At 39.5% G+C, this 16105-nt stretch overlaps 1 protein-coding gene across 2 annotated transcripts; it reads left to right on the top strand.

Annotated features, from left to right (window-relative positions):
- The first annotated feature begins 1404 nt into the window (after window positions 1-1404).
- On the top strand, window positions 1405-11944 carry DTD2 (D-aminoacyl-tRNA deacylase 2). Of its 2 annotated transcripts, none has more exons than XM_051622388.1 (3): window positions 1405-1601; window positions 7968-8037; window positions 9278-11944. In XM_051622388.1, the coding sequence occupies exons 1-3, from the start codon at window positions 1494-1496 to the stop codon at window positions 9601-9603; spliced, it is 504 nt and encodes a 167-aa protein (XP_051478348.1). In that variant the 5' UTR covers window positions 1405-1493; the 3' UTR covers window positions 9604-11944. The 2 variants fall into 2 exon arrangements, with proteins under 2 accessions (XP_051478348.1, XP_051478349.1); XM_051622389.1 differs by having other exon boundaries at window positions 1409-1601; window positions 9350-11944.
- The last annotated feature ends 4161 nt before the right edge of the window (window positions 11945-16105 follow it).

Here is a 16105-nt window from a genome sequence, read left to right as displayed (position 1 = left end):
CTAATTTTTCTATACATTGTTTCACATGCATTTGTGTTGGAACTAGCATATGAATACATTTTCTTAAGCAAATCCTGGTGTAAATAATGGTACTGCAGCAAAAATCAATATCCTTGTATATTAATATCACTTTATAATCTGCTTACATGTTTTACTCACTGTAGTATAATCCATTTTCCTGAACAATCAATTTATATCACAAATATATATGGAAAAGACCCTAATTTTAAATTGATTCCTACCTCATTAAACTCTTCTTAATGAGTCTGGGGATCAGCTTTACAGTAAATGAACAGAAGGTATTTTAAATAAAATTAGCTGAGTTTAAGTAATAACAGCTCATATTTAACAATACCCTACAGCTAGCAAAAATGAGCTAGTTTACGCGCTAACCACCTACTGCAATCTCTTCTTCTTCCATATGGGTTTGCTTTGGGAAGAGCAACTTCACTGAACACTAATGCCAGACAGAATTTTATTTTTAAATGACAGAAGCTGAATATATCCTTACGTGTAACACTGGCTATTCCTGAGTGCATATTGCCCCTTGCTGTGCAACAGTAATCTTCAGTAATCTTACTCCTATGATTGATGCTAGGTAATAAAATTTGGCTTCTTACCCACACTGCTATGTATGACTTTTTTTTTCTTTTAAACACAGTGTAAAAATAAAATGTTCAGTCTTAAAATGCACTCAGAGACACCGAATTCTGCGTCACCCTATCCTGACTTTGCTGAAGCCAATGTTATGAAAAACTTGCATCTGTCAGAATTGACAGACGGGAGGAAGGCACAACTCATTTCACAGCTGTTTGATGAGTATTAGGGTATGAAAAACTGAAAGAAAATAAGAAGGTGCAATACTTTAACTTTCCTCGTTAGCAACAGGATCTCATTTCAGAACTATGCACTTTTTTCAGATAATTATTTTGATCCCTAGCTATCCAGGTCCCTTTTAGCTGCATTTTTTTCTGATCCCTCTGCCCCAAAGCAGTATCATTGAAGAGAATCCCTCCAACTTGATAGGTTCATCTCAGTCACCTGAAACACAAACATTGTTTTTAAAGAAGCAACCGACAAACAATATTCAGATTAACAATTTTCATGCAAAATCTACACAGCACACTATTCTTACCCCATTCTTGGTCACTGTCAGACCACAAGCCCAGTTTTACCTTCTACAGAAGGTATTTAGCCTTGGCTGATTTTCTCTCATATTTTCAGCAAGGCCTTTATCGCTTGCACGTCACGTACAGCCGCTCTCAAACACTCCAGAGGGCAAAGCCGCTGCCGCCCGCAGACCCCACGGCTCCGCTCTCCCCTGGCGCCGCTGACAGGCCTTGCCGCGCCCGCGATCCGCGGGCGCCCGGGACGGGCCCCGAAGCGAGGGCCCGCGGTGGCGGAGCGGCAGCGCCCGGCCCCGGCGGCGGCGGCGGCAGCAGCAGCAGCGCCCGGCCCGCCCCGGCCCGGCCTCACGCCGTGCGGGGCCCGCCATGGCGGCAGCGCGGCCGGCGCTGGCCCGGGCCCTGCTGCAGCAGTGCGTGTCCGCCCGCCTGCAGGTGAAGCCGCCCGAGTGCGGCTCCGAGGCCGAGTGGGTGCAGGTAAGGGCTGCCGCGGCCCCCGCCCCCTCGCTGCCGCCCCTTCCTCCCGCAGCGGAGCGGCAAGGGCCCGCCTGGGCCGGGAAACGCTGCGTCCGCTGCGCGCAGGCGCCGGCGGGGAGAGCGGGAGGCTGAGCTGGCGGGGGCCGCGGCTGGGCCGGGGGTAGCGGCAGCGGAGCTGCTGTCGTTTCCCTGCTCCTGGCCAGGCTGGTAATGCCCATGGAGACCCCACTCTGGCTCGCTGCCTGCGCTTGCCTTCCAAGCCTGCCAAGCCTGCCGCTGCTGCGTGCGGCCCCCGGGGTGGGCGGCCCAGGGCCCCTCCCGCCGCCGCTGCCCGGCCAGGAGCGGGAAGGAAGGAAGAGCAAAAGGAGCAAGAGCTGGAGTGGTTCAGAATAAAGTCAGGGAAGACATTTATTAGTTACCGTCACAGGCGAAACGGACTTGACTTGGGGAATGTAAGTTAATTTTTTGCTAGTTAACATAAGTATTTAATGAATTATTTGGGTGTTGGGGGACAAAAAAAAAAACAAACCCAAATACTGAAATATTTGAGGAAAACATCCCTCCACCTTTTTCAGGGTAAGCTTAACTTCAGGTACTTCTGCAGCTTTCCTAATACCCACTCGTGCTCTCTCTTTACCTCCTTGCTACCACAGGTTACATTCAGTCCCTCCAGTGGGGCGACACAGGAGCCTGGGGTCATTGTGTAGCAGGTTCTCTCTGCTGTTTCTTATCCTCTCCCTGTGCCTCTAGCGTGGTTCATCCACAGGGTGTTGTCCCTTCAGGAGCATGGCTGCTCCACAATGGAGCACTTCCTTCCCCTCTAATTTTATTGTTCCCTCTTTAGCTACATCTGCCCTTGCTTAAATACACTTTCACAGAGGTGCTGCAAACTTGGCTGGTGGTCTCAGCTGTGTACCTCGTGAATTGTGTGCACTTGGAGAAGAAGAAAGGCAATGGGACTATGGCAGCAATAGTTCTGATTTTTTATTATTTATTTTTTTACACCACTAAACAAAAATTAAATTTAGGATGCGGACCACCACACAGCTTAAGGGAAACTCTGTAGTTTTCCCTGTTTTCATCCCTTAGTCTTCTGTTGGAAGAGGTAGGTAGGTCAGTAGTCTCTGCCTATATGCCATGTGTGCAGCCCAGTACTATTTACCAAAGCATGAGGGCTGCCCTTTGGGATGCACTGTCACTGTTTATGGGTTACCTCCACTGAACTTTCCTGTGCAGGTGTCAACTATTTAGCTCTTGGGTTTTGTATTGTTTGGTTGGTTTTTTTTGTCTTCTGTCTGTCTAAAAGACTACTGCAACAGAAGGGGGTACGTATATTGTCACTTGCATAACTTCTTAAAAGTAAAAATTCTAGTGCATTTAAAGGGCTTTTGAGTTCATTTAACAAATCTGAAGAGAGTTTCAAAAAAAAGGCTGTCCCTAGGTGTTTCCACTGTTTGACTTTCACATTGTTCTTGAAACAGTTCTCTCCTTGTTGGGAAGAGGCATGTGGATCCATAAGACCTAGTTTCTGTAGCACTATCTGGGAAACCAGAATGTTTTACTCAGAGGAAATACGTGTCATGTCACAGATACTGTGTTTGGCTGAAGTGCATCTGTGTGTATTGCATTATTAGCCTGTCAGTGTAAGGTTAATTATAGGTTAATTATAGTGAAAGTTGCTCAGCACAGTATAAATTAATTTCAGGAGAAATATCCAATTTCTAGCTTGCTACTCTCAGAAGTAATTGTAGAACTAGTAAATAAAAGCTGAAATGTTACTTTGCTGGCTGTCTTTTAAACCCTCCAAGAAGAGGCATATGATATGGTTTAGAGATATCATGACTAAGTCTATTACAAGGAGGTTATGCTGTTTGTATCTCTTGTTTGAAGTTTTAAATGGCATTACCAAAACTACTGGGAAAGTAACAAATTGCACTAAAGGAATCTACAAGAGATTTGGGTTGTCTCAGCAGCAGTTATTTTTCAGGCATGAATCTTACTAATATTTGCCATAGGTACTTAGGATTCTTTCCTTGATACCTGAGGTTTTTTAGGAGAAATCTGTTGTGACAAGAACTAGTGACCATGCCACAAAAAAACCTATAGGAAGTTTGTAGTTTCTTTAGTATAACTACTTTAGAGGTCATTGAAAGAAATATTTGCTGCTGATGTTTTCTGGTAGGGTGATGCTGATTCCTCTATATGTGTGTCAATGCAAAAATAAAAAATACAGACCTCACAAACTATTATGTACATAAACCAGTGTGTTCCTGATGGTCTGTAACAACTTAAAAGTAGGTCCTCACCTTGAGAAATTTCCAGTGTACTATAAATAGCATGTTATGTATGTGGCTTAGAATAGCTTCTGAGCTTTAAGAGACCCTGTAGGTACTTGAGGAACTTTAGAGCAGATGTTCTTTCTCTGTAAAAAGGTTAGGAGTGTACTTTTATACATTAATCACTGCTCTTCATTGTGCTTTCATGTTTGAGTTGTGGCCTTGTCAGGATCCGGTATTCGGATACGTGGCAGTTTTTTACGATCTTGCCAGGACAAAACAAAGATAACACGACATCGGGTGCACAAAGAGGCACCGGGGCTGGTGTGCGGTCTTAGGAGAGATGGGGCAGAACCCCCTTGCTTTCTAACACTCCTCACCGCAGTGGGAGGCTGGTGCAGCTGGATTTTGCCTTCCCTCTCCTGGTATGAGCCGCACGGCAGCTGCACCCTCTGTTGCCCGGCAGGACCTGAGAAGAAGTTTAAAGGTGATCCCAAATGGAGAAACTAAGCCGCAAACGAGGTCAGATGTCACACAAACAACAAACTTTTATTACAGTAACACAGCAAAGTCCCTAGAGGACAGGGATAGGACAGGGAGGAAAACAGAGACAGAAAAGAAAGGAGAAAGCAGAAATACAGAGGACAGCAAAGCGAGAGCATAGTTACCACCACGGTCCAGCGATGTCGTCGGTGGGGAAGTGGTTCCTGGTGAGGAAGTGCTTCAAATGCATCCATAGAGTCTCAGATTTTTATACAGTTCTTGGCCACTGCACCCCACTTTTCTCCCTGAATAAGTGAGGAAATCCTTCTATCTTCTCCATGCTCCTCCAAGATAGCAGGGGGCAGGTATGATGCCAGGGGCTATGTAGTCTTTGTTTGGCTAATTGATGAGATGAGCCATTACAAAAGAGGAGGTTGAGACAACTGGCACCACAGGATTAGTTTGTTGCAGTGGAGTTTCGGTCTTAGGAAGTGGCTCGAGACTGGCACTCTGTATCGTCCTGCTGAGTCGGTGGTTTTCATGAGATATCAGGGCCTGGTTATCACTGGATATTCTGCTCCCAGTGCCAGCTGTAGAACTCCTTTGTCTCCGATCTCAGCATGTCCCACACTGAACTCCCCAGTTCTCAGGTACTCGTCGCAGGAGGGGAACCAAAGTGGTTGGGTGGGTTGCTGAGACATCTCTTTAGTCCATCAGCAAATGTCGTTTAACTCTCAGATGCCACAAGACAATCAACAGATATCCTGAGTGCTAAAGTCCATCACTTATCTCTTGGATTGTTCGAGACAAGCACTATACATCCTGAAGGCCACAGGCCTGTTGAGGATTACGGGGGATGGGAGTATTTGGAGGCAGCATTGCTAAAGCTGGCTGGGAGGCCTTAGGGGCTGGGTGCTCCAACCCATCTTGATGCAGGTTGCCTGGGCTGATGATTAGGACATTATTTAGGACAGTTGTATAATAAATGCCAGTGTTGCAAAGTTACAGAGTAACATGGTTTGCTGATTTATTTGTGGAGACATTTTACTGGTAACAGCAAATCCACACAGAGCACGGTTTCCCTGCCTGTCACTAAGTAAGTTCCTTGCAGTGGCTGTTTGCACATCAGCAGTACATTGAATTTGTAACCTTCATATTTGTGTTATTTTGCTTGATTTTTCTGGTGTTAAATATAGCTCTGAAGAGCAGTCAACTAGACTTTGATGGGATACAGAGGACCTTCAGCACTGGCAATGTTTTTGCTTTGGTTCAAAAGGTTTACATGTTCCTGTTCCTTACACTGGAAACAAGCACAAGTCTTAGGATACCTGAAACACTGGTATGAGATCGGAGGGCTGACATGCATCATTATTAGATTAGCTCTTGAATTGTGTTCAACTTTACATCTTCAATTCATAAAATTGAAGAACAATAAAGACACAAGGAGGCTGAAACATAGTTACATATGTGTTGAAAATAGTGTTCAACCACAATTTTCAGTCATAGTTGAAACAGCAAGTTTCAACTTACAAATAGCTGAATAGTTTTCTACTATTACATGATTGAAAGGTGCTGTAGAAGATCATACACATGTAGTATAAGAGAAGCATCCTTTAGCAGCTTTAACTTGTCTCTGAATTATTCTTTTCCATTTAACCTCCCATCCCTCTCATTTCCTTCAATATTCATGGCTTATGTGATATAAAGTATTTTCCAAACTAGGCATCAAATCATGAGAGAGGCTGGAAAAATAATGATTTTTTTTTTTTACTTAATCTTCAGCTGTCTAGCCTTAGGACTTGCAGATACCACTTTGTTTACCTTTTTGTCATTTAAGCAAGCTGCTTCAGAATATTGTTACTTCTGTCTGTGAGACTGTCCAAAAAATACTGTCACAAGGCTCAGAATTAGCATGATCTTCTGTGATGTGTGCTACATAGCCAAGCCACTTATTTCTATTGCAGTGGTCAGATGTACAGTGTAAATGTATTTGGCCTATTTTACCGCAAGTGTTTTTATTAGTAGATGTATGTGCATTGTTAGTCTCCATTAATATCCTGGTGCCAGTGTGTTTCTGGAACAAATACTTAGCTCAACATGTAAGGATGCCTAACTTTTGGCAGCCTGCATTTCTTTCTTTTATTCAAACAGATGGTTTGAAATGTCATTTGAGGTTCAGACCATCAGATTTCTTACACTGTTTATGAAATATAGCAGTCATTTGGGAACCTGTGTGATATTCTGCAGTGGTCAAAATTAGTCTTGAAGTGAGTCATTTAAAGCTTTTGAAAGATCTCAGCATGTGACTCTTGGCTGCTAAGAGCAGTCAGTCACTTTTTCCAGAATTGAGTCACTAAAATAATAGATGAGAAGGCAAAGCTCTTCTCAGTCATTGCCTTGAGCATTTTGTTTAATCTCTACAATAACAAAGGGATAAAACCTCATGCATATATCTTTTCAAGAAAAGGAAGAGAGGAAAAAAAATAAGGTATTTTAAAGAAACTGTTCCCAGTTTTTATTCTTTCGCTTTGATAACATCAATATTAATGACGCCTTCCTGCCCCAATCTAGTTAGCATCTCTTAGGTGGTATTTCATAAGCTGACATTTATTTTTCTTCTAACAAAAATATAAAGATGCTTTTTCTTGACAAAGCAGTGGTGAGATTTTTTAGATACTCTATGCCTGTGGATATTGTATGCCTTTTTTTTCTTTGTTTTCTTTTTTTTCCTGAATAAGTTAAACCATTCAGGTATACTTGTGCATAAGACATAATTGCTGTTGGCTGCAGACCCTATCAATCTGTCTTAATAAAGCACAGGCTGTTGCACACATTCCTGGTGAACTAACCAAGAGAGCAGAAAAGCTACACAAGAATTGTCTGTGCTTTTTCCTCAGTACAGACCTAATTCTTTCCTCAAAGAGATAGTACTTACCAGTAGTCTTTCTGAATGCTAAAGAAGTGGCATATCTTTTGCACTGTACAAATCAGGGGAAAGGCCCCATTTCACCAAAAAGATTTTACCCAAACTGATAAATAATATTTTAACAACTTTATAAATTCTGAATAACTTCATAGTTATTGGTCATCAAAATTAATGGTTCATCGTATTTAAATCTTTAATTAACGCTCTGGGTTTTTTTCACAATTCATTCATTCTATATTACTTTTAACATCAAAATATAAATCAGTTCACTGACAAGTCCTGGGGTGTTTGTCATGTTTCATAATTGGAAATAAACTCATAATTCACACTGAAAATTGTTTTATCTGTACGTTTGATAGGAAAAAAAAAGGTTAAATTATTTCTTATGCTGGATTTAACTACACTGATTCATCTTGTCACCTTGTCTATGTTAATACTGTATGTTGTACAACTAAATTTGGCTTCACATGGGTGTAATAACTGTGCAGATAATCAGTATATATCATAAGTTTCCACAGTGTTGTGTGTAAACTTGATGTCTGGAGCTATACTAAATAACTCAAACTACTATCAGAGCCTTTTTGTTGTGTATTTTTGTTGGGTTTTTATACCAATTTTGGTGGTAAATATGCATGGTGGACAATGAGAAACATTGACATAATTTTCTGTAATCTTTCATAGATCCAAAGAGGGCTTGTTATCTACATATGCTTCTTCAAAGGTGCTGATGAGGATCTTGTTCCAAAAATTGGTATGATATAATCCTTATACATTCTTGTATTGTTTGAAAAAGAAGAAATGCAGTAGAGGCAGAGAAGGCAGCAACCATTTGGACAAGAAGTAAAAAAGCAATCAGCATAATTCCAAATCAATCACCTGGCTGAAAAAACAGCTTGGTCGGTTTTCTTTCTTTTGTCAGTTGTCCATACATCTCACTGTATTCATCTGCTCATGATCAACCTGTTAGAAAATCAGTTCTTATTATAATAACTTTCTAACAAACAGAGAAGGTGCTGCACCTGCTGTTTGATATATTACATGTATCAAGCAACAGGTTCAGTCCTGGACAGAACTGAATTTAGAGAAAACGGTTTTCAAATAATTCATGGCTTGATTTGAGAACTATTTTAACACTGGACTCACTGGATGTGCAGGATGTTTAAAATTACAACCAGCAGAGGGAGTTGGGCAGATACCTAAGTAGTGTCCTTCCCATCTCATTTCACAGATACAATATACAGTTAGCATTTCAAGTGCAGTTTTCTGGTTCAGAAGTGATAACAGCAGTATCTGCACTTGTTTCCCTCTTCTCCGCATGCTCTTTAACATTTACATCAAAGCAGAGAAGATGCTGTGGGTAAGGTCAAATGGTAGTGGTTTCTGCCTTCATCCACTGCTGTTTTGCCTTGAGGTTTTTTCTTTAGTTTTTGTTTTCTTTTTTACTTTTATTTAATTTTTTTCTCCCTCCTTTCCTCCATCAGTAGCACTGGATCACCTGGGGAATTCCATGATGCCATGTATAAGAGTATAAGAGTGCCCTTTTTCTTTCCTGTGGCTGACCTATATTAGTGGTTTCATAAAAGGTCCTGTAACAAAAAGTCTATTTCAGGCTACTTGCTGGGACTAGCAGAAAGACCTGGCAATGCACAAGCACAGATACTATTGAAAATACTGAGAGCAGATCCTGGGGGGTTCTCTTTTGGTCTTGGAGGGCAGAGTCTGTGATGCTAAACTGAGTTGAAAACTTCCCTGAAAAAAACTCTTTAGAGATATTAATATAAATAGCTTTCATATTCTTCACAGTACTCAGACATCTTAGTTGATTAATAGTAATTATTTACTATCCATGTGTCATTCTATTTTAAACTTTTTTTTTACTTGAATAGTTTCTCATGTGTTGCAATATTTGTTGAATCTTGTTCATGATGCTATATTAGGTCCTATTTAATTCACTTTATTTACACTAACTCTTACTTTATCTTTATTTGCAGTCAATATGCTGTTGAATGTTAAATTGAGTGAAAATGAAAGTGGCGAGTACGTTTCTGTCCTTGATTTACCAGGCGATGTGCTGATCATACCACAAGCTACCCTAGGTGGCAAACTGAAGGGAAGAAAGATGCAGTACCATGCAAACATTGAAAAAGAAAAAGGGCTGGAACTTTATTCTCAGTTTGTGACTTTGTGTGAAAAAGAACTGGCTGCCAGTGCCAAATGTGTGGAAGCTGGTGTTCTTGTCAAGCACGGCACATATGGAAACAGGCAGGTGCTAAAACTGGATACAAATGGACCTTACACTCATTTGATTGAATTTTGAAAAAAAAAAAAAATATATATATATATCCTGGGTATGGTACTGTCTTGCAACTATTGTCCTTTTTTAATTTCTAAACATTAATGTACTTAAATGGTTTGGGAGGCTCAGTATAAGAAAGACTTTCACTCATCTGCACTGATGTTGCCAATCCCATCAAACAGAAGGATGCCTGAGACTGCTTTGTCATAATGAGTATGTGGTTTATGTTCATGTTCATCTGACGTGTGCTCAAAATAATTGTTAAGATTCATTCAATAAGTATGTATAATTTGGAAGGCTTTATTAACAAAAATGGGGTAATGTATATGTTTCTTACTACAAAATAATGACAAATGTATTACATATATTAGCTATTGGAAAGTCGCCTTGATGAAATGAAGTTTATAGATTAAAGAAAAAAAGATTGCTGTAAAGGTATTTATTTGTTCCTAAATTTTCTGAGTCAGACACTTTTTGTCTTTCTGCTCTCTATCTATAATATAAGAATGCTTTAGGAGAGTAATATTTTGAAAGCATAAATTCACTGAATTTTTAGCCTCTTATAGAATAAGTGCTAAGTAAGAAAGTCCATCCCTTCATCCAGAGTGTGTAAGGGTGGGACACTTAAGGTAAGGACTAGGTCTGAACATGGGTTATACAGGGTAGGAAAAGTGAGATACATCTAGAAATTGAAGTCAAGGCAGAACCACTGCATTACTTTCTTTGAAGGTTGCACTCTGAATCTCCCCTGATGTGTTTTGATAGGCTGCTTGCTATAGCTTGGTCTGTGTCCTCATTACCGTGGTCTTGATGTCTACTCAATTCTTTCATAACAGAGCCTCAGGAAAAGGGACCGAACTATTCAAACAAAAACAAAAGTGGTGCGATGTTCTCATTGTTCCCTCTGCCCCTGTTACTTCCTTCCAGCTTTCTGTCTGTTCAATCCACCAGGCAGAGACTAGCTTATATTTCTTTTATATACAGTGTTGGCACATTTGGGGTCCAAGTCAAACCCCTATGCACTACTGGAATAAACATTATTAACAGGTAGTGTTAAGAAGATACAATGAGAAATTCTGTCTTTAATGTAGTAAGAGCAGAACAGCTACATTAAAATGGGGCAAATTCAAAACTGATTCAAGTGCATTCATCCTGGGAGTCAAGTTTCTTTTTTACTGCAGCTTCACAGGTTTTTTTGTCAGTAATTTAGAATAGTCCAAAGTGAAACTAGACAGTTATATGACTTGCAGTAATTATCCAGAAGTCCCATATAAATAATCAATTCTTCTTGAAAAGATGCAAAACCTCATTGTTAGCAAGCGTTCCAGCTTGTGCAATGTTAAATTATGGGTCAGTAGTTACAAATACTCTGTTCTTTACTTTTTAAAACAAATAATTGAACATGTGATCTTCAGGCTCAAACTAAGCTATGAGAATCTCATTTTTCAACAGATAAAAAGGTCATAGTTTTGATAAGAGAATAATGAGATTTTTCAGGTTATCATAACGTATGGTTAATAATTATTAAATGCCTAAGGATGATGAATTCCTAGCATTTGGCACTCTCACAGTTGAAAACAGCTATTCACACAAATGGCCTGGAAATATTAGCCAGGTCCCAAATGACATTTTTTCATTAATAATTAACAAGTTATGATAGAATATTAGTCATGTTTGAAGTTCTAGCAACATTTAAATAAGATTTTCCTGATGTGAATAACTAATACAAGTTCATTATGATCTGTGTGCTTGAAAAAACATTTTTTAATCCTTTTTCTGTAAGAAGCCAAATCCTTTAAAAGTTATGAGTGATACCACTTTTCACTGACCTTACAGGAATTGTGGGCATTCCATGTATCTCAAGAGCTGATCTTTTGAGGTATAATACAAAGTCTGTAGCTTTTATATTTTTCTCTTCCTGACTTCAGAAAGATCTTTGGCAGCCTGAGAATTTATTCTCTATATTTCAAGAACACTGCAATTTTGAAGAGGGATGAGCTTGAAAATGATTTGTGAAAAACAGACTTCAAACTGAACTCCATCTCATTCTGATCTCTCATATAAACTTACATGTTTCAGTGGTTCCTGGGACAAGACAGAACTCTGGAGTTTTTGTTAAAAGGTGGCATCCATGTGCATCATCTGCCCATGTCTGATTTATTTGCATATCCATCTTGGGATACTGATGTCTGCTGTCTTTTGCTCCAACAATAGACAGCTTCTTGAATGCTGTACCCTTTGTACTGCTTTATTTTTATCTACTATTGATTCACAATCCATTTACTGAAAGAAGCCATTTCTGAATAATGTGATGGACCATACCAATGAAAAAATTGATTAAAATTATTTTTGCAAAGCCAAATGGCCATTCCTTTCTGCCATGAATATATGCTTTAAACAGATGACCTTACACTGCTTTAAATAGCTTCTGTTCTATGACTAGACAAGTTCAGATAATTATCCTGTTCTATACTTAGAGAATATCTATTGGAAGATGCTTAATATTCCCTATTTCCTTGAAATAAACTATAAAATCAGGAGTCATCATTATACTATTCTAGTGTGGCCTCCAAATCAACTGTCATACAGGACTTGTTACACTGGGTTTTCTTGACCTTGTTTGCAGCATACACACCCTGTGTGTCTAAGCCGAGTGTGCATGGACTGTGAACTGTGCTCATAAAGCTAAAGAGTTCAGGTGCAATAGCTTGTTTTCTAGTCAGCAGTATTCCTGCTTCCTTCCCATCCCCTTTGTGGAAACACTTACCTCTGCTGCTACATACAGTATGCAACATACAAATATTAATCCAGAATTGCAAGGTAATAAACATGTAGCCCAGTAATACTAGTATCGATGCTGCAACTGTATTGCTGTTTCTAGTAGCAGTCCATAGGCTTTGTCCAGAGTTTACAATACCTCAGAACTGAAGCTTATCACATTTACTTTGTATGAACTTTCCCTGATCTTCCTGCAGCTTTGGTTTTACTTGATTTAGCTGTAACAACAACTCTTTCTAATGACAGCAGACTATGGCTAATTTGTTTAACTTTGTATGGAGCAACCACAGCTTTTATGTAGATATTAATAATAAGTAGTTATTCTGTGTAGAATTACATATTTATGACTAAAAATGTTAGAGTGTAGAGAAATGAAGGCCTGTTAGAACAGCAGTAGCCTTGTGAAGACACCAGCTGCAGGGTAGAGTAGAGGCATGGGACCGTAAGAGATGGGCCACAGGCTGACACTGGAGGCTCCAAGGCTATAAATGACTTGCCAGTGGTCAAAGACATGCAGAGCTGGAGCTGGTCAAAACTAGGTTTAGGAGTCCAAAAGAGAAGAAAGAACAAAATACATAGTTGCAGACCAGTGATAAAAACACAGTGTAAAACATTATTAGAAGACATGTAAAAATAGCCCCAGGTAAGAACTATTTCTGAAAGAGGAAAAAAGGAGAGAAGAAAGAAAACATAGACAACATCATACTCCTACAGGCACAGGACTCTGGGTGCCTATGATCCACCATTCTCCACCAGAGGAAAGCCACCAGTGTTAGGAGCCAGCAGGAGGTGAAGGGGTTAGCGTGACACCAGGAGAAGGGGTAGGTAGTGCATGCATAACAATTTTAACTATACTATTATTATTGAGACTTTTAATACAATTTATTTCTTTTTCTTTCCTTTCTTTTTCTGCAATAATACGATCTGGACTAATAATAATTTATTATTATTGGACTGCTAAGGTTGCAATTATACTACTACTAACTTTTTTTGTGTGACTTAACACTTGCCCATAGCAAGCTTTTGCACATAACTTCTGCAGGCTCTTGGTTCCCCGTGTCAATGGCTGCTGGGCATTAGCGAGCTTCTGTGGTATTTTTCACTAGGTCCTTTCATGCAGCTGTGATGTGTGATCTCATTTACCACAAAAGCTGCATGAAAGTTTTGTTCTTCATCGTGACTCAATGTCACCACTACTCTTCAGCCCCTCCTTCAGAACAAACTCCATTCCATTAGTCTGAGAAATCTACTTGGATTGAAAAATATGCTCTGGTGAACCTCCATCTCACTTCTGGGATAAAACCAGCTTATTTGGAGAAGGAGGTATGCATCTTTTAAGCTTCTGTTATTTTCTGCTTTTAATCTCTAACATTCTCCTCTTTGCTATATGGTGTCCTTCAAACACATCATGTGTCTCTTTTGAAGCTGGAATGGCAATATGCCAGAGGGCTAGAGTGGTCTCCAGGAACCCACACGCATTACCTGAGGTCTTCTACCAAACCCCTATGTGACTGGCTTAATTTCTTAACTTTGTTGGGTCTTGATTCTTGTCTAATAAATAGATATTGAGTTATTTTGTGGGGTTTTTCTACGTGTCACTACTTAAGACTGTACATTAAGCAAAACAATTACTATCACCATGTTTAGTGTATTACACAGCACAGTGAGGCTGGACTCTCTGTGAGATCCACCAGCTGCTTTATATTAGAAAACAGGGTCAGAACTGCTGGATGAGAACAGAAATCAGAGCTGCCCTCTTAATCTCTTCCTTGGAAAAATAGCAGCCAAAAGTTGAGAGACTCTCTTAAGAAATAAGTGAATTTGGTATCCTTCCTATTTTTCTGAAGTTCCTTGGAAGCAACTTGAAATTTGGGAATCCCCACAAGATTCTGCTACCAGAAGTGCTGTGCAACAACAGTTGAAAAGTAAATGGTGTGTGTGGACAAGAGAAAGAAAATGCATTTAGAATAGCCTGAATAGTATGAATGTATTGCACATTTTCTATTTAAACCAATGCTGTCCGCTAGTTCAATTACTGCCAGTGTGTGGCTTTGGGCAAAGCAATTTTCTGCTCCACTTTTTCCATCTGTGAGACAAAGAAAGAGTGGAAACTGGAGAAAAAGAGGTTTAAAACCACTGTTTTTCTTCCTCTTTTTGCATCAGAAGACAGTACACTCTCACCTCTCTTCACCTTCATTGGAGCTACAAGAGTTTGCCTTTCTCTGCCTCCTACCTTAGTTTATGCCTCACAAACATGACTCGAGCTAATGTCCATAGAGCACTTTGAGTACCTCAGTGAACGGTGTGATAGCACCACAGTAATACTATTTCTAAAACAGGAGTGATCCAGACAGCATGGAAAAGTAAATACATGGTATTCCTGTTGCACTGTTCCAGTTCATATATATTTATTTATCTTGTTATTGTGAATTTAGGATTGCTTTCTATTCACTTGAATTGTATTTGCCTGTGTAAGTGCCACAATTTATGCCCTATTATGTCAGTATGTATTGGAAATGGGCTGGTAAGGAGCTTAAGGCTATTCAGACATGCTCTGTCAGAAAAGAGATTGCAAGGTAGGTTTTGGATTATCGTGAAAGCAAAAGGTTTTTAGGAGGCCTCAGTAATCAGTTGGCAATCTAGTTCTAGCTATCATTAATGTGCAGCTAGTTCTTGTCAGAATACTTTATCCAATACGCTTCAGGTACTTAAATTAAAAAGGTACAATAGTGTATTATTAATATTTACCAGTGAAGATCATTTTTTCACATGTTGAAATGTTTTAGATGTATGTGTCATGGTTTTAATGAGCCTCATTTCCCTTTCTTATTTCCCACTTCCATTTTGGTAGCTGTATCTAACATTATCTAGGCATACATTTTACTTTATTTACATTTTAGGATTAAAAATAACAGCAGGACTGTGTAACTGCTTGTCAGGGATTCAGGCCGTGTACGTTGTGGTAGTACAAAAACCAACGGTGTTGAGAGTAGAAAGAAGTCCAGCAGTATTTAAGCATGAGATAAAACCATATATTATTTTTTATGTGTAAAAAAGAAAGAATCATAACTAAGGCTTTGCAAAAGCTAGGACAGACCAGACTATTGGATTTTGCATACCTCCAGGAGGCAGCTGCTTCCAGAGACCTGAATGTTTCACTTCTGGGATTAGAAGCAGTTTACATAGTTAGTGTCTCAACCAGGGGAGCACTGATGGACAGCCATGGATGCACTCAAGCAGTTCCAGAAATAAGTATATTATAATGTTTATAGGCAACCTTATTCAGATTAAAGCCAAATAAAAATTGCCTGGTGCTGATGGTTCACAGAATCAGACCTTACCGGTCTGACGCTCTACTTAAATAGACGTATTGACTGTATAATTGCAAAAATAATAAAAAAAATAATATTATAATTAATATAAATATTCTAATAAATGTAAAGACATAACTTCTTACAGATTAAAAAAAAAAAGTAGTTTGGTTTTGCTTGCTGTGTAATTACTTGGTGATGTTTCATCTACTTTAAATCAGGCCCCTAGTCTCATGATTCTTACTCATGCATAGACAGTCCCACTGAATTAAAAGGAATACATTCTTTTCTCTTCCTCTAGAGTCACTGAGGATTATAAAGCTGTAAGAAAGAAAATACTTAGCTCAGAGGCATATGTGACTGTATGGAAATTCTACTATGGCTGGAATTCGTATGGCAGAACTGATTCATGCTCTAAATCAGTCAACCTGCTT

Source organism: Apus apus, chromosome 5, assembly GCF_020740795.1.
Source record: "Apus apus isolate bApuApu2 chromosome 5, bApuApu2.pri.cur, whole genome shotgun sequence".
Taxonomy (NCBI): Eukaryota; Metazoa; Chordata; class Aves; order Apodiformes; family Apodidae; genus Apus; species Apus apus.
Note: the sequence above shows the minus strand (reverse complement) of the source record. Positions and strands in the feature narration are given on the sequence as shown.